This window comes from Peromyscus maniculatus, chromosome 8 (genome assembly GCF_049852395.1).
Source record: "Peromyscus maniculatus bairdii isolate BWxNUB_F1_BW_parent chromosome 8, HU_Pman_BW_mat_3.1, whole genome shotgun sequence".
In the NCBI taxonomy this organism is placed as follows: domain Eukaryota; kingdom Metazoa; phylum Chordata; class Mammalia; order Rodentia; family Cricetidae; genus Peromyscus; species Peromyscus maniculatus.
The window spans coordinates 4033805-4058549 of NC_134859.1; the positions used below are offsets into that span (position 1 = coordinate 4033805).

Sequence of the window (24745 nt, forward strand, 5' to 3'; positions counted from 1 at the left end):
TGTTTTTTGTTTTCTTTTCTGGGTGACCTGGTGGAGCCAAAAGGATTCAGGTCCTCAACAGGAAGGGAGACAGGTCTTAAGCCAGAGCGTTCTCACACCAGAGAAAACCACTGGTCAATATAGGGAAACAGAACTGACAGACAGACAGACAGACAGACAGACAGACACACACACACAAGTAAAGACAACCAGGGATGGTCACCTCACATCCATACACTGGACAGACAGGGAATCCAGTGATGTCTCCCATGGCTCACTGACCACTGGATCAGTGGTTTCATCCAGCTGGTCCTATGTGTCCAAACAGAAGACATCTTAACCAAACTTACCTCCAGAGGTGACAGAGCAGGTGACTTTCTAATTTGTTTCCTTTTAGAGTGAAATTGTCAGACTTCTCTGAAGCCTTAGGCAGTGACTGATCAAATGGAGTCCTGGGGACCTGGAATTCAGGCTGTGGACCACCCAGGAGCGCTTTGACCACTGCACTCTAACTCCACTCTGAGCGGCTTTGAGATCCCTGGTGTCTCAAGGTGTGGTCTTTGGGGATCTCACCGGGGCCTCCAGAAATGTGGGGTGTCCACAGAGAAGACTGCTCAGACATGGGACTAGGATTTGGGGATGCTCAGACAACTGTGACCATGTTAAGAACCACTGACATACCTCCCTTCTCCAATTCTACTCCTGTCCCAAACAATTTTCATTAAAAAATTTTAAAAATAATAATTTTTAAAAATCATTATAAAACAAAAGGACCATTTTGGTGAAAATTTGGGAACCCAGGCTGAAGTCTACTTTTACATGGGCTCCAAGTGTTCAGAAAAATGTTTTTTGGCTAGTATGAAGGCTTTTAAACTTTTCACTTTGCATTTTTAAATACCTGTCAACCATAAACTGCAATACTACCTTAGAGCTCCAATGAACTTACTACGGAGCCTATCAAGAGCTAATATCTGGTCTACCAGAGACCTCCAGAAACTGACTATGGAGCAATGCCTCTTTTTGCTAACACACACACACACACACACACACACACACACACACACACACACACACACACACAGGAAAACAAACCAACCAACAAAGTACCATATAGCTGAGTTAAAAGAACACATTCAGAAATTCTGACTGTGTAGCTGTGTGGTCGCTACACGAGTGTGTGGGTTCACGCAGGTCCGTGGAATGAAGACACAGAGGCATCTTAAGAATGAATCTAGCCTATCATGGCTGCAGGGGGGTCCAGCCTCGAAGGACTGAAGCACTAACCCTTTGCCTAGGGCATATTTATTTACTCTTTTTTACAGTTTAGATAATTAATTTCCATACCTTCAAAGCAACCCAAAAGGAGCTCCCAGAGACCAAATGCCAGGAGCAAATTACTTGATTTCTCAGGTACCTCGGTTTTCCTGGTTTCCTGGACCAAGTTTTGCATAGGCCTTTGATCCTAGGGGGACTCTCTGATCCTTGACTCTCAAACAAGATTCACATAGGGTGATAAGAGAAACAAAAGGTGGCTAAACAAAGGAAGGATTAGGTCTAGGTGCTGCTCTCTGGAGCCAAGCCCGGAGCTCAGCAGGAATGCCACTACATGACTTGGTTTTGAAATACGGAGGATGAAAAAGACAAGAGCAGGAGAAGTGTGCAGCTCATTGGTAGAGTATGTGCTTAGCATGTGCCAGGCTCAAAACTCTAGCACTCTGTTGGGTGGGAGAGAGCAAAAGAGACTACTAGTAATGACAGCTGGTGAAATTTGCATTGGGAGGTAGGGATTATCTGTTGTGGTGTGGCTCAAACCTTGAATGACCATAGCTTTTTGAGAGAAAGTGGCTATCAAACTAATCCTTTGTATACATCCCAGCAAATAGCAGTAAGTTTCAGGAAAAACTGTCTCTTAATGTTATTAGTCCTAAGCCAGCAAGATGGCTCAGCAGATAACAGTATTTGCCATGCATGCCTAATGACCTGAGTTGAATCCCCAGAAACCAGATGTCTTAGTCAGTGTGCTACTGCTGTGAAGAGACACCATGACCACGGAAACTCTTATAAAGGAAAACATTGAACTGGGGCTGGCTTACAGTTCAGAGGTTTAGTCCATTGTCATCGTAGGAAGCATGGCAGCATGCAGGCAGACATGGTGCTGGAGAAGGAGCTGAGAGTTCAACATCTGGATTGGCAGGCAGCAGGAAGAGAACTGGCTTGAGCTTCTGAGACCCCTAGTGACACACTTCCTCTAGCAAAGCCACACCTTCTAACAGTGCCACTCCCTATGGACCAAGCATTCAAACACATGAGTCTCTGGGGGTCACACCTATTCTAACCACCACACCATCACAGATGAAAATGCTGTCTGTGAGGCTTTACAGATGGCTCAGTGGTTAAGAGCACTGGCTACTAGAGGACTGGGTTCAATTCCCAGAACCGATATGGTGGCTCACAGCATCTGTAACTCCACTTCCAATGTCCTCTTCTGCCCTCTATGGGCACTGGGCATACACAAACATATCTATAGTCACACACATATTAAAAAAACAAACAAACCTGGTGGATATGGTGATGTGACTCTGTAATCCCAGCATTCCCACATTAAGACAACAGGCACAGAAGAATGTCACAGAAGCTCTGCAGCCAGCCAGTCTATAGTACAAAGCATGGCAGAAACAAGACCCTGCCTCAACAAGACGGAAGGTGAAAATAACTCCAAAAGTTGTTCTCTGATCTCCATGTGTTGCAGCGCGCGCGCGCGCGCGCACGCACGCACACACACACACACACACACACACACACACACACACACACACAAAGTTATTCGTCTGTACCTCAAAAGTCCTGACTAGTATAAAGGGCATCACTTTACACTTAAGAAGTTCGTTTCATTTGCTTAGCTTTATACTACGGAGTAGGAACAAAGACAACAAACCCTGTCCTCAAATTGCCCACTTTTAGCACAGTTCTAGTTGTTAACCGCATTTCTCTTCCCTGCTGGAGCTGTCTGGTAAGCCAATGCCTTTGAAAACCAAAGGAAAGCCAGCATGATAGCACATGTCTACAGTTCTAACACTAGGGTGCAGGCATCTAGCCCAGATTAAACAATAGCTAATCTTGAATTAAAGGGACTGCCTGTCTTGGCTCTCCTTGGTACTGGGTTTACAGGACTGAACCAACACATTGGGTTCATTGACTGCTTTTCCAAACAACAGTGTTAGCAGTTTCTGACACTTCAAAGAAACTGTTTATTCAATTAGTTGTTATGAGCTAACATTACCAGTTGTGATCAGCCAGAGGTTGATCTATACAATGATAGGTGGTTGGAAGACTGGTGAGCTACTCCAGTCAGCTGCATGCAGATGCTGACATTCTCTCTGGAGTGGGCTGGGGAACGCAAACCTTGGGTGACAAATGGGCTTATTAGAGACACGACTAAAAGATGAAAGCTGTGGGCTCCCAGCGGCTGAGACCAGATCTTGAGTTCAGGCCAGCCTGGGCCACACAGCAAGACCTTGTCTTAAAACACACACAAGGAAAACAGTCATCTACAAAACCCTAGCTAGAGCTGAGCGTGGAGGTGCATATGCCAGTAAGTACAGCACTTGGAATGTGGAGATAAAAGGGTCAGGAGTTCATGGCCAACCTTGGCTTCATCTGTCCATGCTTAACAAACAAACAAACCCAACTAACCAACCATAAAAGAAAAAAAAATTCCTAGTTTGAGGACTTCCTTTAAAAAGTAACTGAGAGCCAGGTGGTGGTGGCGCACACCTTTAATCCCAGCTCCTGGGAGGCAGAGGCAGGTGGATCTTTGTGAGTTTGAGACCAGCCTGGAATACAGAGCAGAGATCCAAGAAAGGCACAAAGCTACACTGAGAAACCCTGTCTTGAAAAAACAAAACAACAACAACAAAAAGTAATTGAGGAAACCAGAGGCCAGACGATGATGGCAAACACTTTTAATCCCAGCACTCAGGAGGCAGAGGTGGGTGGATCTCTGTGAGTTCAAGGCCAGCCTGGTCAACAGAGTGAGTTCCAGAACAGCCAGGGCTACACAGAGAAACACTGTCTTGAATAAGGGAGAAAAAAAATAATAACAGAGGGGCTGCAGAGATGACTCAGAGGTTAAGAGTTAAGAGCACTGGCTCTTCCTGAAGTCCTGAGTTCAATCCCCAGCAACTACATGGTGGCTCACAACCATCTATAACGAGATCTGGTGCCCTCTTCAGGCCTGCAGTCTTAGAGAGCTTCGTGTTTAGCTCTCTCCGTAGGTCAAATTTTCACTTAGCTCCTTTACAATATAGATGTTTAAAGTCAGCATTCCAACTTAGATCTACATTTTTAAAAATAACCTAAAGTCGTTAAAACATTTTTTTAACACATTATTCTGTAATTTCCAAACAGGTTAGTTGCATTCTGTCTAGACTCCTTTCAGAGGAAGTAAAATTAAGTTTGTTTTTCTCTGTGTTGGTCTCCACGGGTGAATTACAGGAGAATTTAACAGGTACTTAGAACAGGTTTTTCCTACTTCCTGTAGTAAGGACTAAAGGTAAACTGTATTTCTCCTTGCTTGTCATTTTCCCCACATTTACTGAACTGCAACCTGCAAGTGTGAGATGCAGTTATTAAAGTACTGTGAATATAGTTGACAAATCCGGCCACTCAAAAGGAAACCACCTAATGGCGGATAAGGAACTGGAAGCATCAAAATAGCCCTATTAGGTACGGCTGGGTATACTAAGAAACATGGCAATCATGATTAATTCGTAAATCTCCTGGCAGGGAGGAGGAACGGATGGAAAAAAGTTTAGGTGAGGGCTTTTAATGACTAGTCAAACATAACGTGAGTCATGGAAGTTTCCAGTTAACAATCCCTTCTGCCGTACATTCTGGGGCCATTCCTTTATGAGCCACACTGCAGTTTAAGCTGTAACATCTCACGGTTTTACTGCCTCTTCCACAAATGAATACATAAAAGGAAAGACGCTCCCCGCCGGCTTTGAAATGTAGGGCAAACTCTGGTAGGGGGTGGCGAGAAAAAGAACACAGTACAGAGACTGAGAGACAGAGAAGGCAGAAAGGGTGTTCAAAGTGGGAAAGAAAAAATGTCCCCCTAGGTTAGGCCTGCTGTCCATGTCCTTAGCGGCTGGGCTGGGTCCTCGCCGCGTGCCCCAGCCGAGCACGGCCCGTCCCTGCCCCGTCCCTGCCCCCACCCTGCGACAGATGGGAGCGCCGACCGGCACCAGACCTCCGCCTCCTCGCGCTGCCTGCCGGGACCTCCAGCCGCTTCCGGTGACGCTTGCTCGCTGAACTCCGACTCCCGTCGGCCCTTGAGAAAACCGCAGCCGGCCTGCGCGGGTGCTGTCGGAACCTGTAGTTTAGCTGTCGGCAGGGCTTCGTAGGCGGAAACGCGGGCTAACATAGCCGAGAACTACCGAGGCGAAGGTACGGGTGGTAGCGAGGGGTCAATCCACGCCAAGCGTGGGGTTGGCGGTGAGGCCGGCGGCGGTAGTTGGGGCTGGGTGGGAGGAGATCCTTTCGCACACACGAGGAGGGTTGAGCTGCTGTCGCTGCGGTCGTGAGTGCCCAGTCTGGACTGTAGCTGACGCCCAAGACGCCGAGGAGTGAGTCGTTGGCCGCCGGCCCCTCTGTCTTGCCGTCCTCGCTGGGTCAGCGCGGCCTGCTCCTCCCCGGTCGGCCGCCCCCGCCTCCATTTCCCGCCCTCTCTTCACCACACACACGGCCCCCCCGATCATGGATCCCGGCAGCGGCGGAGGCGGCGGAGGCGGCGGTGGCGGGAGCAGCAGCAGCAGCGACTCCGCTCCCGACTGCTGGGACCAGACGGATATGGAGGCGCCCGGGCCAGGGCCTTGCGGCAGCGGCTCCATAGCTGCGGTGGCCGAGGCCCAGCGTGAGAACCTCAGCGCGGCCTTCAGCCGGCAACTCAACGTCAACGCCAAGCCCTTCGTCCCCAACGTCCACGCCGCAGAATTCGTGCCGTCTTTCCTGCGGGGCCCGGCCCAGCCGCCGCCATCCCCAGCTGGCGCGGCCGGCGGCGACCACGGAGCGAGCAGCAGCGCGGGAGGCCCTTCGGGTAAAGGGCCGGGCTGGATGTTCCCAGGGCACGGGCGGCGGGCTGGGGCCGGAGTTCCGCTGCGGCTTGGGTGGAGAGGACGCGCGGCCCGGCCGGCCCGCACGTGGGCCGCTGACAGCGGCGCCGGCTGGTCTGGGTGGGGCACCTCCAGTCCCGGCGCTGCCCGGCTTGGGGCGCCCGGGCGAGGAGGAGCGGAGACCCGGAGACCCGGCGAGCTCGCCCCTGCGGTTCACCCGCAGACACAGGAACCGTATGGGATCGGGCAGGCCCTTGGCCAGTCAATGCCACGAGGCCCAAAAGTGGGGACTGATGAGGTCTGAAGTCCCGCAGGTGGGAGTGTGAGAGCCTAGGAGTTGGGGGACAAGGCTTGTGTCTTCTCCTGACCCTCAGAGCCGCTCCCGCTGCAGTTTCTACTATTGGAACTGTAATTGCGTTTTAAATATCTGTGGCACCGGCCGACCTGAAGGAATCCCAAGATGCATTGCAGGCTTGCGATCCGCCAGGAACTGTTGGCTGTCAATACAAAGACCTTTTTTCCACTCTTAACGTTTTGAAAACTTAAAAAGCTCAAAAAAATGTCAGATCCCTCAGTAGTAACATGTAGAAGGAAACTTAAATGACTTGTGTGAGGTTTTTAGGTGGTATTCAAGACCTTCCTTCTGAGTGGCACGTTTAGACTTTAATTGCTTTAAAAGTGTTGACCTTATACGGGCTGCTTGCTAGAAAAGCTTAGTTTGTGTTCGTGTGTTGATTGGTAGTCTAGTCTGTTACTTGGGACACTTGACTGTTTCTGATAACTTAATAGTTGTCCCGCACAGTAATTACTAGATAGACTCTCTCTCGTTTCTAGTTTCAGTCTTTAAACATCTAGTTGCAAGCCAGCTGTGTGATTGGTAGCCTGCTTTCAGGTGCTGATTTTGTACCAATGTCCGTTGAGTGAACTTAAGTATGCCTTCCTGCTGGTGCTTATTTGAGAAACTATGGTATTGTCTTAAAGAGAAAAAGGAAAGGGAAGGAAAAAGGCTGACTCTCCTGTAATTATTTAGCAGGGAGGTTGGTGGGCCAGATCGTTTGAGCTCATTTCAAGTGAGAGTATGTTGTTAATTTCTATGTTTTGGGTTCTGGACTAGCCTGGTATGGTGGTACTCCTAGGTATTATAATGGAGGCAGAGGCAGGAGGATGCTTGGAGAAAGCTTAGAGAAAAAATGTCAGGATCACTTAGCCTCTCTCTCCCAGGGTTGGTGGTGCTTGTCTGTAACCCCGGGACTCAGGAGGCTCAGACAGGGAGATCTTTAGGTGAAGACTACTGGAACTATTTGGCAACATCCTTCTCAAAATAATAATAATAAGTAAAAGTTCTCTTGGATTTGAGTTTCTTGGGGAACTTTTGCTTCATTTTGCTCTCCGGGAGTGAAAGGGTGTTTAGGGAAATGCTTTTGTGAGGAACATATAAGCACAGATGACACGTTTGGTGGGGTGGGGTGGGGGTGAACAGTGAACTTTGGGGCTATTTATGCAGGATGAATTTGACATACTTACTGCCCTCCCCAAACCCTGGGGATTTGACTTTTTTATTGACTGGCGTCTCTTTTATTTGTGTGGTTGTTGTATTTCCTTTCAAACAAGGAAACTCAACTTCTTTTTGTTGTTTTGGAAAGAGTTTCTCTGTGTAACAGTCCTGGCTGTCCTGGATCTGGCTCTGTAGACCAGGTGGCCTCAAACTCACAGAGATCCATCTGTCTCTGCCTCTCAAGTGCTGGGATTTTAGGCAAACACCTGGCTTAAAATTTTTTTAATTGTTGTGTGATCGCAACACTTGAGAAACTGAGGTAGGATAATTTCCATGAATTCCAGATTCACCTGGGCTAGATAGAGTAAGAACCTATGCCCGTCAAGGAGAAATAATAATAATATAAACTTTCTTTTTATGGTGTCTGAATATTGCCTAAGTAGAAATCTAGAGCTATGTGGGACTAAAGTTTGGGAACTTTGGCTCGAAAAAATGTTGCCATCAGTGGATCTTGCTTGGGGAAAGCAGAGAAAAAAAACAAAAGGCAGTAGCATCTAGCCTGTAACTCGCTAAGGGGAACCCAAATGTGTTGATGGTGAGGAAATTGTCCATAAGGTATGTGGCCTGTTTCCGTGTTATCAAGACAGTCTGTGGTTGGTGCTTGAACGAGGAGAGCTGTCAAAGGGCTGAGGAGGGCCTAGAACAACCTTCAGGCTGTGCCTGTGGTGACAGCTCTCTCCTTTCTCCTGGAAACAGCATGAGCTGTCTTTTTCCTCTTTGAAATGCAGTGCTGCCTAGACAAGTAGTGGAGGAAGGGGCTTTGGTGCCAAGAGTCTTCACTGTTCCTGGAAAGGCTGTTAGATATGCCTGTCCCCAGCCATCCCGAGTCAGAGCTGGGAACTCGGGGATAACCTTGTTCTCTGAAAATGTGAAAACACCACATTCCTAACAGTGATTAAGTAGAACTCATTTAAGTGTTAGTAAGCATAATCCATTAAGTCCAGTTTTCTGCAGAGCCAAGGAAATGGGGCTAGTGACTATCAATGAAAATAGAGGTCTTAAAAATGACTGGAAAGTTTTTACTTAGGTTTTAGTATATTCTCAAAGTTAAGCAACCATTATCACTTAATGGATTTTTATTTGTATGTTTTGAAGACGAGGTCATGTTGCCTAGGCTGGTCTCCCCATTGCTACACTCCTTCCTCCTCTACCTCCCAAGTGCGAAGATTACAGGCTAGCTCCACCACATGCAAGTTACAATGGTGTACATGATGTCAGGGCTCAAACCCAGGGATTTGTGCATGCTAGGCATACATTCTTACCAGCTGAGCTCCATCCTTAGTCTTGTTTTGGATTTTTTTTAAAGGCAGGTCTCACTATATAGCCCAGGCTATCTTCTCAGTCTTCCTGCCTGAGCCAGAGGCTGTGAAAAGTTACTTGTGCTTGCCACTGTGCCTGCCTGGCTTTCTGATCACTGGACAGTTTCAAAAGGTTCTTCTTTAAGGCTAGAAGATTAGAGAGTATCCCAAATACACATAATGGTTATTTTCTGCAGAATTCATATTTTATTATGTTAACTAGTTCCTGTTTAAGACTGGATCGTCTTTTATTTTTAATGGTGCTGATGGTGAAACCCTGAGCCTCTTGTACATGCTAGGCAAGGACTCGACCATCTAGCCACACATGCCAGCCTAAGAGAGGTAGGTAGTGTGTGGGTGTGTATGTGTTGTACCTGTGTGTGGGGTTCATGGAAACTAGAGGAAGACATCGAGTGTCCTACTTTATCACTCTGTGCCATACTCCTTTGTGATAGGATCTGTTATGAACCGGGAACTAGGCTGGCTGGCAGTTTAACTCCAGTGAGCTCCTGTCTCTGGTCCTCTGGTTTCCCCCAGCACTGAGGTTATATACACCTGTGCCTATAGTAGTACCACACTGCCTTTTTAAAGTGAGTGCTGGGGATTTGAACTCAGTTCTTAAATAGCAAGTTCTCTGACACATCGAGCCATCTGCCCAACCTATGTGGTGTTTTTGTTTTTGGTTTTTTGTTTTGTTTTTGTTTTACAATTTAAATGTCTGCAGGAATGAAGATGTAATGACACTGGTAGGCCTTGTTGGAATATTAAGTAGAGGATAGTAGGAAAACATTGGTGATAAGTATTGTTACTGGAATGTCACAGTGATGGGGATTAGATGTTTGGTGTTTGGTTCATGTTTTCACACATATGGACAGTATGAGGATTTAGGGAGCATTAGCTAGTATTAGGTTGAGTGGCTGTTTAAACTGAGATTTTGACTGGAAACAAACCTTTGGAGCATGCTTTATTTAGTATTGTTAGTATATAGTTTATTGCAATGTTGTACTTTTTATATTTTACTTCTTTGAAATGGTACAACATGATCAGGGCAGGCAAGATGGCTTATTAGGTTTAACAACAACAACAACAACAAGCCTGATGACCTGAGCTTGATTCCTGGAACCCACATAAGTAAGTGGAAAAGAGAGAAACAACTCCACAGAGTTGTCCTCTGACCTTCACACACAAGTTGTGGAATACACACATGCACACACACACACACACACAGTAATAGTGAAACAACAAATTTTGAAAGTAAAATTATTAGGGCAGCTGGGGACATAGCTCAGTGGTAGAACACTTGCCTGGTAATCAAAAGACCCCAAGTTAGAGTTAGATCCTTGACACTAGAGAAACAGTGTTAAATTTTCAAGACAAGTTAGGGAAATACTGTAAAGAACAGCTACAACCTTGATTTGCTTGTCTTTATTTGCCAGGGAAGAAATAATCTTAAAAGTGTTAAAAATAGAATTATCTTTCTGGCTGAAGAGAAAGGAATGAAAAAAGACTCAGTAAACTTTTGGGGTGAGTTAACATAGTAGAGTGGAATTTTTTGCTCAGCTATCCGTTCTAGCAGTGAACAAGCATTTGCCTGTCTACTGAATGTAGGATGCTGGGCAAGGCATTGAAAGGAGGCGCTGGTCGGAACATCAAGGTAATGAATTATGATCTTTGAAAGAGTCTAGAAAGAAGCCAGGTAAGTTTACTGTAGTGGAAGACTACAGAAGAAGTGCAGACATGCAAAGGATGTGGAGGCAAGAGACTGGTGAAGATTCAGGATCCCTCAGTAAATGGTTTCAGTCTTGTTCTCCCAGTCATAAGATGTGTCTGTTTTCTGCCAGGTTTTGTTCTGAGGCAGGATCTTACTGTGTTTCCAGGCTGGACCAGAACTCAACTCTCCTCGCCTCAGCCTTCCAAGTGCTGGGGTTACTTTTAATTTTTCCAGGAATTTGACAAAGTGGAACATTACCTATCTTACTATTTGATTCTTTCTTAACCAAACAGCAGTGGGTTTGGGTACCTAAAAGTTTTGTCCTTTTTCAGTGGATTTTAACTAAGAGCTTGGCAGTAGATATAGTTTATTTATTCATAAAGAGCTTTGTTCTAGTAAACTAGTAAAAGGAACTAGTTACTGTTTCCCACCGTAATTCTTTTTTCAAGGGGAAAGAAAGAAACAGTAAGAATTTCCTAAGCATCTTCCATTACTATAGCTTATTTCCAAAACAGGTTACAACTAGGTGACTGAACGTCATTTCATTTGAAGTGAAGAAAAAAAAAAGTGCATATAACTGAGCAATCTGTGTCCATCTTTGGGTAGTTAATTTTGGTAGTAGGACAATGTTTTCTGTTTTTGTCAATAATAATTTCTATTATTGACACTATCTGGAGTGGCTCTGGCTTATGTTATTTTAATATACTTTTGTTTTTGAAGTAGATGAGACATAAAGTTGTAAATAAGACCTTTTTATGATTACTTGAAAAAATGTAGTAGAGTTTTTTGTTATGCTACAGAAAGTCTTATCAGGTTGATACCAGGCATTGCTTTAATGATATAATCAATATGTTCTTCGAACATTAGGGCTGAAAATGACTCCAGCAGAAACACAGCCTCAGTCTTGGATACGGAAATTGAAGCCTAAGCATGCTAAGTGGTTGTCTGAAGTCACTCCCAGAGTTAATGACACAGTCGAATCTGGAGTCCTGATTTACCAGCTACTAGTTTCTTTCTGCCATACCATGCTGCTTAATAGTGAAGAAGGGAATGCCTATAGCCAGTTTCTATAACCAGCATAATTTTCTGACAGACTAGCCCTGGAATTTGCCTTTCTAATGTTTCCATTCTGAAAGGTTTTGTAATAAGTGCAGGACTCTGAAATGCTTGTTGTAAATTTATGGAGTAGTCACTACAGTTTACCACTTAGTCTCGGCAGTATCAATGCTTGGATACTGCCAGCCCATTTTATAGATGCCAAAATTACAGGTTAAAACACCTTAGCAGGATTATGCCCATGAATAAATGGAGGAACGGGTTCTGGTTTCAAGGCTTATTTTAGTGATAGTGACTGCTAATTACAAGGAAAGGTCCTTATAATTTAACATCAAATAATCTCAGGCAGGTGGTAGTGCATGCCTTTAATCCCAGCACCTGGGAGGCAGAGTCAGGTGGATCTCTGTTAGAGGCCAGCCTGATCTATAGAGGTAGTTCCAGAACAGCCAGAGCTATGTAGTGTGAGACCCTTTCTCACAAAAACAAACAAACAACAACAACAAAAAAAAAATCAAACAGTCTCTAGTTTTCAAAACCAGGCCCATTGGTCTGATTTCCCACATCTCTTGTCTTACTGCTGTAGTTTCAATACTATAACTACCTCTTTCTGCATTCAAGAAATAGTAGATGGCAAATAAATAAATGAATGAATGAATGAATGGAATAGTAGATGGCTTTGAACAGGTTTCTTTGCCTTTGTACCTGTGCCCTTCCCCTCTCCCACCCCTACCGCTTCCTTTCTTCACTTTGAGTCTGTTCATGGTGCCCCAGGCTAGCCTTGAACTCAAGGGTTCATGTGCTCATCCTGCTTCCACATCTGAGTACCTGGGATTTCAGGTCTCATTACTTTACTTTGCATTTGTTTGTTTATAGGGTCTTACTGTGGTAGCTCTTGCTAGCTGTGAACTCATTGTGAATCCCAGACTGGCCTCAAATTCAGTGATTCTCCTGTCTCTCCCTCCTGAGTGACAGTACCAGCTTGCTACAATGTCTAGCTGCATTTCCATGTTTTGAATGTTTGAGAATTAAGACGAACCATGGTGTTTTTCTGTGTTCAGCAGACTTTGTTCTGTTGTCTTTCACTGTTTTCCAATATTGCCTATAGCAGAAAGATCTCTCAACATGCAATTTTGGTGAGATAGGTTGGTCTCCTTGAGGGCTGGAGATGTTTAGTTTCTTATTTAAGGGATACTTCAACCTCCTGAGTAAGGCACTTCCATAACCCTCTATTAGAAAGCTGTCATATCCAAAATGGTTTTTACTGTACTCATTCTTAGTAAAAAATCAAGCCAGGTGGTAGTGGTGCAGTCTAATCCCAGTACTTGAGAGGCAGGGGCAGGCGGATCTCTGAGTTTGAGTCCAGCCTGGTTTACATAGTGAATTTTAGGACAGCCAGGGATACACAGAGAAACCCTGTCTCGGAAACAGAACAAAACAAGAAATTGAGTGAATGCATGGAGTGGGGTAGAAAAAATTCAGGGACCTCAATGAAGCTAGGTCTTGGAGGCACATAACTATAATCCAGGCATGAAGATTGCCACCAACTTCAAAGCTAGCTTGGGCCACTTGATGAGTTTATGGTCAGTCTGAGCTCAAAGTGAGACCCTGTCTTTACAACAAAAACAACAAAAGGCAAGGGCTTGCCATGTAAGACTAACAACCTGAGATTTGAGCCCCAGAACCCATGTTGAAAAGCCAGATGTTAGGGTGTGTATCTGTAATCCCAACATTACTATGCAAAGTGAGAAGCAAAGATGAAAATCACCCCAATCAATAGTCCAGCAGATGTAAGAGAGACCCTGCCCCTCAGTAATGGGTAATGCAAGAATCAACTCTTAAAACATTGTTCTGACCTGCATGCATGTGCATGTTCCCACTATAGCATCTGCTTGTGCATATTCTCTCTCTCTCTCTCTCTCTCTCTCTCTCTCTCTCTCTCTCTCTCTCTCTCTCTCTCTCTCTCTCACACACACACACACACACACACACACACACACACACACACACACAAAATCAACCAATCAGTATATTCATACATACTTGCCCTGGCTTGGTGGCTTAATCTTAAATCCCAAACACTTGGAAGACAGAGGCAGGCAGATCGATCGATCTCCTTGAGTTCAAGGCCAGGCAGAGCTAAGACCCCGCCTCAGGGTCTTAGAGAGAGAGAGAGCGCAAGAGCGCGAGAGCGAGCTAGCTATACAGAGAAACCCTGTCTCGAACCTCCCCCCCCCCAAAAAAAAAAGACAAAAAACCAATGAACATAAAATAAAAACAAATCATTTTTTAAAAGTTAAATGTGCTAGCTGGGTGGTGGCAGTGCACGCCTTTAATCCCAGCACTCAGGAGGCAGAGGCAGACAGATCTCTGAGTTGGAGGCCAGCCTGGGCTACAAAGTGAGTTCCAGGACAGCCAAGGCTACCAAAGAGACCCAAAGAAAACCAACAACAACAACAAAAATTTACTTCATGTGCATGAATTTTCTGTGTGCATGAATGTTTGTTCACCACATTGGTGACTGTCACGTCACCTGGAACGGGGTTTGGTGATGGTTTGGTGTTTGGGTGACTGCCTCACCATGTGACTGCTAGGAATCAAACCCGAGTCCTCTGCAAGAACAAGTGCTCTCACCACTGAGCCATCTTTAGCCTCTTCCTCTTTATTTTTTGAGACAGGGTCTCTCACTGAACCTGGGGCTCACTGATGAGACTGGCTACGCCAGCATTTTCTGGATTATAAGCATGTTCACTACACTGGGCTTTTTATACTTGGGTCTTCATACTTGAGCAGCAAGTGCTTTTCAGACTGAGCCATATCTCCAGACCTAGGGGAATCATTTCAATTTGGGACACAGTTGTTCTACCACTGAACTGCACCTCCAGTGAACAGCTCAGATCACCAGGCTGTGTGGCAAGTGCCTTTCCTACTGGGCCATATTGCCAGCCCTTCTTTTCTGCTTTTCTTTTTCAAGGTCCAGACTGGCCTTGAACTTTGACTCCTCCTACCTCAGCCTCTGGGGTGGCTGGGGATTACAGGTGTGTACTACCACACCTGGCCTTGCTTTTCCATTTTGAAGAACAATTTAAGGGTAAGGAAAAATTACTTACTCACCAGAGAAAGTCAGATAGTGATCTTGGGAAGGAGGCAGTAAATAACAGAGTAGTGGTAGGACCCTAAAACGGAGCTAAATTCCTGGGTTGGAATCCTGCTGGTTTATCAATTAGAGTGTTGAAATGATAGACATACTGAGAGGACTGAATAAGTCAGCAGCTGTCACTTGTCACTTTTCACTCTCAATGGCAACTGCTACCCTCAGCTCAATTCTACCAATTAACACTTACCAAATATCTATTATGGGCAGGCAGGGACCCAGATCACACACATGCAGAGGGCCCAGACTGGTCCCATACAGGCTACCAAATGTGGGTCCAAAGTCGGTGAACTCCTATGAGACCAGTGGTGGCACACGCCTTTGATCTCAGCACTTGGGAATCAGAGGCAGGCAGATCTCTTGAGTTCAAGGCCAGCTGGGTCCTCACAGTGAGTTCCAAGACAGCCAAAGCTGCACAGAGAAACCCTGTATTCAAACAAACAAACAAACTAATAACTTGGAGACAGAGTTTCTCCATGTAACTCTGCCTGTCCCAGAACTAGCTATGTAGACCAGGGTAGCCTTGAACCCAGAGATCAGCATGCCTCTGCCTCCTGGGATCACATCAGTCAAGAATCACCTTTTCTGAATATGTTAATGTTTGTATCCCGGAGGCTTCAAACAATTGCCATTTATCTTAGTATCAAATTACTTGGGGATTTGATAAAACATGGCAATTATAGCCTTTTTGGGTTGGTGGATTATCAGAAGAGAAAGAGAGAAGAGGCATATTGAATAAGTACAATCCAAATAATAATATTTGCTGTGGACTTTGTGTTACATTGATAATATCTGTGAAGGAAAGATTTGGAAAGTAGGACTAACATTTTAATACATTTCCATTATTGAAAGTTGGCTGCTTGTCAATAGAGTTTTTAAATTACCATTTTGTGTAAGTGCAGGGGTGAATATGCTATGGCCCATGTGTGGAGGCCAGAGGACAGCTTTGTAGAATTGGGTCTCTCCTTCCACCTTTCTGTGTGGGCTCAAGGGATTGAACTCAGGTTGTCAGGCTCTTTACCTGCTGAACCACCTTGCTGGTGCCCAGATTTCTTTTCATTGTCTGCAGTTGATAGAATTTTGAAACATAGGCTAAACAGACTTCTGATTTGAAAACCCAAATTAGCTGACATTGTTCTGAGTTGCTGAGGTGTGTGGTATGTTTATTGTAATTCTACTTTTATTATATATCAAAAGCTAAGTAAATAAGATAGAGCTCAATTCCTAATAGAACTTATTTTTCTTAACCAGCACCTGTGGAGGCTTCTCAAGAACAGTCATTATTGTGTGAAGGTAATTTTTTTTTAATATCTAAGTAAGAAAACATTAAGTTGTCTATGATGTGTAAAATTAGATACTTTTTATGAATATGTATTGTTTCAATTTTTCCTCTAGGTTCAAATTCAGCTGTTAGCATGGAACTTTCAGAACCTGTTGGTAAGAATTTCTGACCATATTAATACAGTAATAGGAAACTTCCAGATTTAAGATGCACATGTACATGTTCTGATGACTGAAATGTCTATGCTTACACCACGATTAAATTTTTGATATTAGAATTTTAACACAGCCTAGACCAATTAGTGACTGTGAGTGAAGTCGAGTAGAAGTGCTAGCTAGTTTAAACATAGTGCTTCTTCCCTTGACTTTGTTTCTTGAGGCTGGATCTTTGTAGCCTTAAAACTACTAGCCCTATTGCCTCTATTTTCAGAATGCTGGGATGAAAGGCATATCCCATCATGCCTCGTCTAACATTTCATCAAAATTTCCATCCTTTAAAAAATAACTTTAGTACTCTTAAAAGTTTCCTATTTCCCAGGTGATAATTAAAGTTAATGCCAAAAGTTCTTATTTACACAGGAAACTTATCTCCTAAATTCTTTCACACACCTTATTCTGATTTTTATACTTTCCTTTTCTTCCCCACAGTCAGAACATCGTGATACTGGAATAGGTGCAGTTGGGAATGATGGCTCTCTTGTTTACATGTAGTCTACCCTTAGGAAACGACACCATACTATATAGCTGTGTGTTAGGTATAGGCTCTGGCTCTGCTGTCAGCAGTGAGGCCAGCTTGAAAACCCAGCCATCTTTGCCTGTGTCATAGGTGTCAGAAGAGGGACCTAAGTGACTTGTATTTGCTGCTTTAAGGACTGTTTAAAGTGCAGGCAATTCTATTTTTTCAAGATACTGATTTAAAATACCTTTCTTCAGTAGAAAATGGAGAGACAGAAATGTCCCCAGAAGAATCATGGGAGCACAAAGAAGAAATAAGTGAATCAGAGCCCGGGGGTGGCTCCTCAGGAGATGGAAGGCCACCAGAGGAAAGTACCCAAGAAATGATGGAGGAAGAAGAAGAAATACCAAAACCCAAGTCGGTGGTGGCACCCCCAGGTGCTCCTAAGAAAGAACATGTAAATGTAGTATTCATTGGGCATGTCGGTAAGTTGTCCTCACAAGTCTCATAAACAATGACCAGAGTTATTGGGGACATCAAAGTGTAGAACATCTTGTTTAGCTACTTGGAGATATAAAAGAGTAAAACTGAGTCAAAGTAATGAATTTTAAATATAAAATGCTCTGTCCACATGCACACACAGTGAGAGTTGACTGCAGGGTCACATGTCTTTACATGCTTTGGGTGTTTTTTGTTTGTTTTGAGACAGGGTTTCTCTGTATAGCCCTGGCTGTCCTGGAACTCACAGATCCACCTTCTCTGCCTCTGCCTCTGCCTCCTGAGGGCTAGGACTAAAGGTGTGTACCACCACTCCAAGACGGTTTTATGTTTTTTAACTTGCTTCAGCTGACCCAAAAAAAAAAAAAAAAAAAAACACTAATGCTTTGTTCTTGAAATTTGGGCAGATCAACTGTTTTGAAATGGCATAGAAACTGGAAGAAAATAAGCTTCAGAATGTGTGTAATGGATAATTAGTTTGTATCCAAGAAATGTGCATGTTTTTTTTTCTTTAGTTGATATGTTCCTTTTAATGGGATTAATGTTTTTACTAGTCAGCTTAATTTTGTATGAAATAAGAAATTAGTAATTCAGAGGAAATTCTGGGTGTTTTGCCAAGTAACTGGTTTAGTCAAACAAACAAGACCTTGCTTAATTATATGATTTCTGACTTGTCAAATTGTGAGAAGAAAATATCGAATTCTGTGTTGTCTCTCTACCTTGAAACAGGGACTCACTATGTAGTAATCCAGACTGGCCTTCAGCCCATGTTCTTCCTGCCTCAGCCTCCTGAGTTCTAGGATTGCAGATATACCCCACGAGGCTTGACCTATCTCCCTCTTGATATCACACTTTTTTTAGAGAAGAATAACTTTGAAATTTGTAAAGAAATTCCTATCCTGTTTCTTTAAAGTGAGAGATGCCTTTAATTCCAGCATTCTGTAGGCAGAGGCAGGCAGATCTCTGAGTTCAAGGCTAGCCTGGTCTACAGAGTGAGTTCCAGGACAGCCAGGGCTACACAGAGAAACCTTGTCTCAAACAAAACAAAACAAATTACTTCTTTATCAGGAAAGCATTTCTCAGTCATCATTCCCCTATGGGGAATCTTAGCCTCATTCATTGTACATGGGAGAGGGTCCCTAGAAGTTGATCCTGAAATTCCTATTACAGCTCAGTTGCTTTTGCAAGACTTGACTGTGCATGCTAAAAAAAATCCCTGTAGTTATATTTATATATATTGGTGGTTGTTTTTAACCTATGTTCCCATATTTTTGCTGTTCCTTTTAGATGCGGGCAAGTCAACCATTGGAGGGCAAATAATGTAAGTCTCTTTTATCTAATGGTAGAGTTAATCTGGTTGGATAAATTTCAGACGTTGTAAGTGTTCATTTTGCCAGACAGGGGAGATAAAAATTGGTCAGCACTTCAAGTTAGAAACTTTAATCATAAATCATCTGTGTAGGGAAGGCAGAGGTTGAGTAATTTTTATTGTAGTATAAACATTAGTTTTTAATCACTGTCAGACTCTCATGCAACACTGTATTTCTGAAACAAAGCAAAACGTGGTGTGTGTATGTGCTTGTGTGTATGTGTGTGTGGTGGTGGTGATGATGTTTGCACATGAATAGCTGGAATTAAAGGTGTGTGCCACTACCTGGCTGCTGCTGTGGCTGCTTCTCCTCCTCCTCCTTTTTTAATAATTTTTTTTTTTTTAAATTTTATGTGCATTGGTATTTTACCTACATGTATTGTCTGTGTGAGGGTGTTAGATTCCCTGGATTTGGAGTTGCAGACAGTTGTAAGCTGCCATGTGAGTGCTGGGAATTAAGCTCAGGTCCTTTGAAAGAGCAGGCAGTGCTCTTAACCACCAAGCCATCTCTCCAGACCCCCCCTCCCCCTCTACCCTGTTTTCTTTTTGGCAAGGCATGGTGTTGCGTATCTTTAATTAATCCCAGCACATGGGAGACAGAAGCAGGTGGATCTCTGTGAGTTCAAGGTCAGTCTTGTCTGTATGTAGAGTTGTAGGCTAGCCAGAGTGGTATAATGAGACCTTGTCTGGAAACAACAACAAATTTTTAAAGATGTTGTTTTTGTATGTATATGCATTTTTGTATGAGCAACCATCCATGCAGGTGGTTGGGGAGGCCAGAAGAGGTTACTGAATCTCCTTGGGACTAGAATCACAGGTGGTTTTAAGTTGACTGTCGTGGATGCTGGGAATGGAACTGGGTCCTCAGCAAGAGCAGCAAGTGCTCTTAACTGCTGGTCCATTTCTCCAGGCCTTCTTAAAACTTTATGAAAATATAGAACCCAAGATTACAGAAAATCTTAGTTGGCTTGGAATACACAGATGGTCCCTGGCTGTAACTGGAAGTCATACTTTGAGCTTAGCTCTTTGCCTAGGTGGCCTGATCCTCCTTTATGATGCTGACAGTGACATTGTGATAGCTCCCAGTCACTATCACCAAGCTAAACAGTCCTCTACGGTGTACTGTTGCTAGTGTCAGCTAAATAGTTGTGTTTGTGTATGTGTGTGCACGCATGAGTGTGTCCTTTTGTGTCGGCACTTTAATATTAAGTGGGCTTTGTGTCAACTTGATTTTGCCCGACTTGATCTGAGTTTGTAGAAGGGAGTTAGGCTAAGCGATGACGTTAGGTAGTTTAGGTGTTTTATTATTTTTTATTTTTGAGGAAGCATGTGTGCCAGGGTGGCCTTAAACTCAAGTATGTAGTCTAGGATAGGATGATTCAGAATTCCTGATCCTTCTGCTGTTCTACCTCCAAAATGCCTCAATAAAATTATTTTGGTTTTTGGGGGCAGGATCTCACTGTGTGTGTAGCCCTAGCTGGCCTTGAACTTGTCCTCCTGCTTTTGTTTGCCAAGTGTAGGGATTAAACACCATCATGTCTGGCTAAAAGGTATTTTTGACTGGTGATGGAGTAAGTGAGAATCATGGCAAGGTGCAGTGTATCTATAATTTTCTTGGAGTAATGAAAGCTAGCTTTCTGTTTTGTTTTTGTTTAAGATGTATTTATTTTTTATTTTATATGTGTGTGTGTTTACATAATGTGTATGTGCACTGTGTGCATGCCTCATGTCCACAGAAGTCAAAAGAGAGAGTCATGGTGGTGGCACACGCCTTTAATCCCAGGCACAGGCAGGCATATCTCTGTGAGTTCCAGGCCAGCCTGGTCTACGTTCTGGGACAGCTGGGGATGTTATACAGAGAAACTCTGTCTCAAAAAACAAAAAAAGGAAAAGAGTCATATCACCTGGTACTAGTTACAGATGGTTGTGAGCCACTGTGTGGGTGCCTGGAAATGAACCTGGGTTCTCTGCAAGAACAACAAACATTTTTAACCACTGAGCCAACTCTCTAGCCCCCACCTTCCTGTTTTCATTTGTCCCTAGTGCTGGTGATCCTACCCAGGATCTGTGAATACCAAAGAGCTCTGCCACTGAGCTATATTCCCAAACCCAAAGTTTGATTTTGACTCATGAATGAACTGTTCTTTCGATCCTGAAATGTATGTGGATTTTTTTTTTTTAATTTTGTGGAGCTGAGGACCAAACCCAGGGCCTTGTGCTTGCTAGGCAAGCAGTCTACCACTGAGCTAAATCCCCAACCCCAAAAGGGTATTGGGTCCCCTGAAAGTAGAGTTATTGATGGCTGTGAGCTGGGACTTGAACCTGGGGCCTCTGGAAGAACAGCTAGTGCTCTTAACCACTGAGCCATCTCTCTGGCCCCTGTAGGTGGATTTAATCAAAGGCAAGTAGCCTGGCCATCATTCCAAGATTTTTTTTTTCCCAATCAAAGAAGGGTGGTGGTGTGATAGTGTGTGTATACACTGATTAAGCTTCCTAGTAATGCCTGCTGGTTTTTATTCAATCCAAATCCAAGCCCCCGTCCCTCTCATCTCAAATATTACCTACATAATCACCTACAGTATGATGTTCTTCACAGTCTGAATGTTAAAACAAACAAACAAAAAAGTGAAAAGGTCACCCTAACTACAGCCTATGCATGTGTGTTGGTCTGCACATGTGTTTGCATATATGCAGAGATCCAAGATTGGTATTAGCTTATGCATTGAGGCAAGGGTCTCAATCATACCCAGAGCTCTCTGGTTTGGCTAATCTCACTGGTCATCTTACTCTCAGATTCTGTCCCTGCCTGTGAGGCTGGACCAACTGGCATGGCAGACCTGCCTCTCCCACCTGACAATTACATAGGTTCTGGGGATCTGAACTCCAGTTCTCATATTTGTGTGACAAGTGCTGTAACCACTGAGCCATCTCCCCACCCCCAAATTTTAGCATTTTATACAAGCTACCTACTTGCAAAGACACTGACTGACCTCTAGTAATGCATTCTGGTATTGACAATTTTTTAAAAATCTTTTTGTGTGTGTGTATATGTATTTGTGTGTGTGCGTGGGTGTGGATATGGAGCACATGCATGCCATGTTGTGCTTATAGAGGACAAAGGAAATTCTCAGTCTTCACCTTCCTCCTTGGGTGAGATAGGGTCTCTTGTTGGTTGCTGTGTATACCAGCTAGCTGTCCTTCCACCCCAACTCCCCAGCTTCCCGATCCCTATAAAGGGACGACTGAAGTGAACGATAAGCAGCACTGGTTACCAACGGAAAGGTAACGAGGCATGTCCAAGACTGCCTAGTAGCAGAGCTTTATTAGGAAGAAGAGAGGTGTGAGAGGGATATAAGAGAACCAGGCCTGGGAAGGAGCAGAGAGAAAGATGATGAGGTTGGGGGAGAGAGAGCAGAGCAGAATGGGAGAGAGAGGGAGGGTCTGCATCAGGCTTTTTAAGGGTTCCCTCCCAGTGAGCACGCACAGGTGGGCTTACGGAGCTATATCACACATGCGAGTCATCATAAGACGCAAGACCTTTTGCTTAACTCCTGAACTGCTCATGTGGAGTAAGGGTAGAATTCTAACGATGACAATGACAGACGTGTGTATGCGCTGCTGTGTCTGGGTTCTAGGGATCGGAACTAAGGTTGTTGAGGCTTGTGCAGCAAACCACCTACTGAGCCACCTTCCCAATTTCATACATTTTTATAATTACTTAAAAGTCCTAAAATTGGGATTTCTTCTCAAAATTTGGACCTGTTCGTTCAAAGTTGGTCATCAGAGAACCCAAGGGCATGCTTTTGGGTTGCCTAATTGATAGTCCTCAGTAGTAATCCTGCTATTGTAAATGTCCCTTAAACAGACATCTTCAGTCAGCTGAGAAGGTTCTGCAGTTGCAAGTGGTACACCTATTTGATGGTGTTTTAGACAGTATGCTTTTAATTGATAGGCTGTAGTTAGGGTGGCCTCTTCACTGCTTTGTTTTTTTTTTTTTTACATTCAGACTGTGAAGAACATCATACTGTAGGTGATTATGTAGGTAATATTTGAGATGAGAGGGACGGAGGCTTTGATTTGGATTAAATAAAAGCTAGCACACATTACTAGGGAGTATTCAGACAATAGCCTCACATTGACAAGAGCTATTTTAAAATTATCTCACTTTGAAAAGTCATTTGACAGAACTTCATTGCTTGCGCATTAGAATTTATACACATATAAATTAGGGGATAGGCCGGGCGGTGGTGGCGCACGCCTTTAATCCCAGCACTCGGGAGGCAGAGCCAGGCGGATCTCTGTGAGTTCGAGGCCAGCCTGGGCTACCAAGTGAGTTCCAGGAAAGGTGCAAAGCTACACAAGAGAAACCCTGTCTTGAAAAACCAAAAAAAAAAAATAAAAAAAATAAAAAAAAATAAATTAGGGGATAGATATTACATATAATGATCTTAATATATCCTGAGGAATCTTTAATATGAAAATTTTTTGTCTTACATGTTCATTTGCATGTGGGTACATGTGTGTTGTTCTTACAGAAAGATACCAGAAACAATACAAAGTTCCCACAGTCCCTTTATTCAGTTTAACCCAATGTGAAAATCATACATAAACTATGGTCCAATAATCAAACTGGAAAACCAGGGCTAGGGAGATAAATTGGTGTCAAGAGTACTAACTCAGCAACCATGTGTAAGGTCTTGGGTTGAGTCCTCAGCACTGCTTACAAAAAGAAAAAAATACCAGGTGATGGTGGCGCACACCTTTGATCCCTGCCTACATTCAGGAGGAGGCAGAGATAGGCAGATCTGTGAGTTCATTGCCAGCCTTGGTCTACAGAGTGAGTTTCCAGGAAGCCAGGACTACACATCGAAACCCTTTCTTAGAAAAATAAATAAATAAATAAATAAATAACAACAACAACAGCTTGGCCTTGGTTGGTGTTGGTTGTCGGTTGGTGGTCTGCACGCCGGGTGCAGGGTGCCATCATAACCGTCAAGTTTGCATTGCAACTTCTAACGCCAACAGCACATCTGATCGTCATTTGAAAATTAAACAGCAGATCTTTATTGAATGTCACCAATTTTTCCATTGTTATGTTCTTGAATTATATATAATATACCATTAGTATATCTCCATAGCCCTCAATCTGTAACATTTCCAGTTTTCCTTCCTTTATGGTCTTTGTCATCTTTAAAAAAAACAAATGATTTGCATTTGTGTGTATGTGTTCGTGTGCCTACTTGTATTATATATATGTATTATGTGTATACATGTACTTGAGCAGGCTAGACGAGGATGCTAGCTTTCCTGCAATTGTGGTTACAGATAGTTGTGAGCTCCCATGTGGGTGCTGGGAATCAAACCTGGGTCCTCTGCAAGAGCAGCAGTTGCTCCTAACCACTGAGCCATCTTTCCAGGCCCCCCTTCCCTTTTTAAAAAATGTATGTGTATGGTAATGCCCCAGGAGACGAGAAAAGAGTGTTGGCTCTCCTGGAGTTGGAGTTACAGGTGACTTGAGCTGCCTAATGTGAGTGCTGGGAACTGAACTGAGGTCCTCCTGAAGAAAAGAAAACCTCTTAACTGCTGAGCCATCTCTGACCCCTGGCCTTAGTAATTTAAAGAATGTGAACTGGTTATTTCATATAGTGTTCTGTGGTTTGGACAGGACTGATACTTTCTTGTATCAAGAATATCACAGAAGGGGCTGGAGAGATGTCTCAGAGGTTAAGAGCACTGACTGTTCTTCCAGAGGACCCAGCTTCAATTCCCAGCACCCACATGGCAGCTCACAACTGTCTGTAGCTCCAGCTTAGGGGATCTGGCACTCTCACACAGGCACACATGAGGGCAAAGCACAAATGCACCAAAAATAAAATACAAGAAGAATATCACAGAAGACATAATGTATTTTGTGTCCTGTGGGGATGATGCTATCAACTGTGTTTTACATACTCAATATAATTTACAGAGTATTGATTCGAGCTCAAGTCATTACTTTTGTAAGGTATTGACTGTGTTTTTCACTGTGAAGTACTTTTGTTCTCATCTAATAATTTGA

At 43.8% G+C, this 24745-nt stretch overlaps 1 protein-coding gene across 2 annotated transcripts in view; it reads left to right on the forward strand.

Annotated features, from left to right (window-relative positions):
• Positions 1 to 5198: 5198 nt before the first annotated feature.
• Positions 5199 to 24745, forward strand: part of Gspt1 (G1 to S phase transition 1) — a 34963-nt gene continuing 15416 nt past the window's right edge. Inside the window, exons 1-5 of one of the 2 annotated variants that reach the window (XM_006983895.4) lie at positions 5199 to 6076; positions 16115 to 16156; positions 16259 to 16300; positions 17078 to 17305; positions 18606 to 18639. In XM_006983895.4, the coding sequence (XP_006983957.1) occupies positions 5737 to 6076; positions 16115 to 16156; positions 16259 to 16300; positions 17078 to 17305; positions 18606 to 18639 (686 nt within the window). In that variant the 5' untranslated portion in view covers positions 5199 to 5736. The remainder of the gene's footprint in view (positions 6077 to 16114; positions 16157 to 16258; positions 16301 to 17077; positions 17306 to 18605; positions 18640 to 24745) is intronic. The other variant, XM_006983896.4, reaches the window with a different exon arrangement.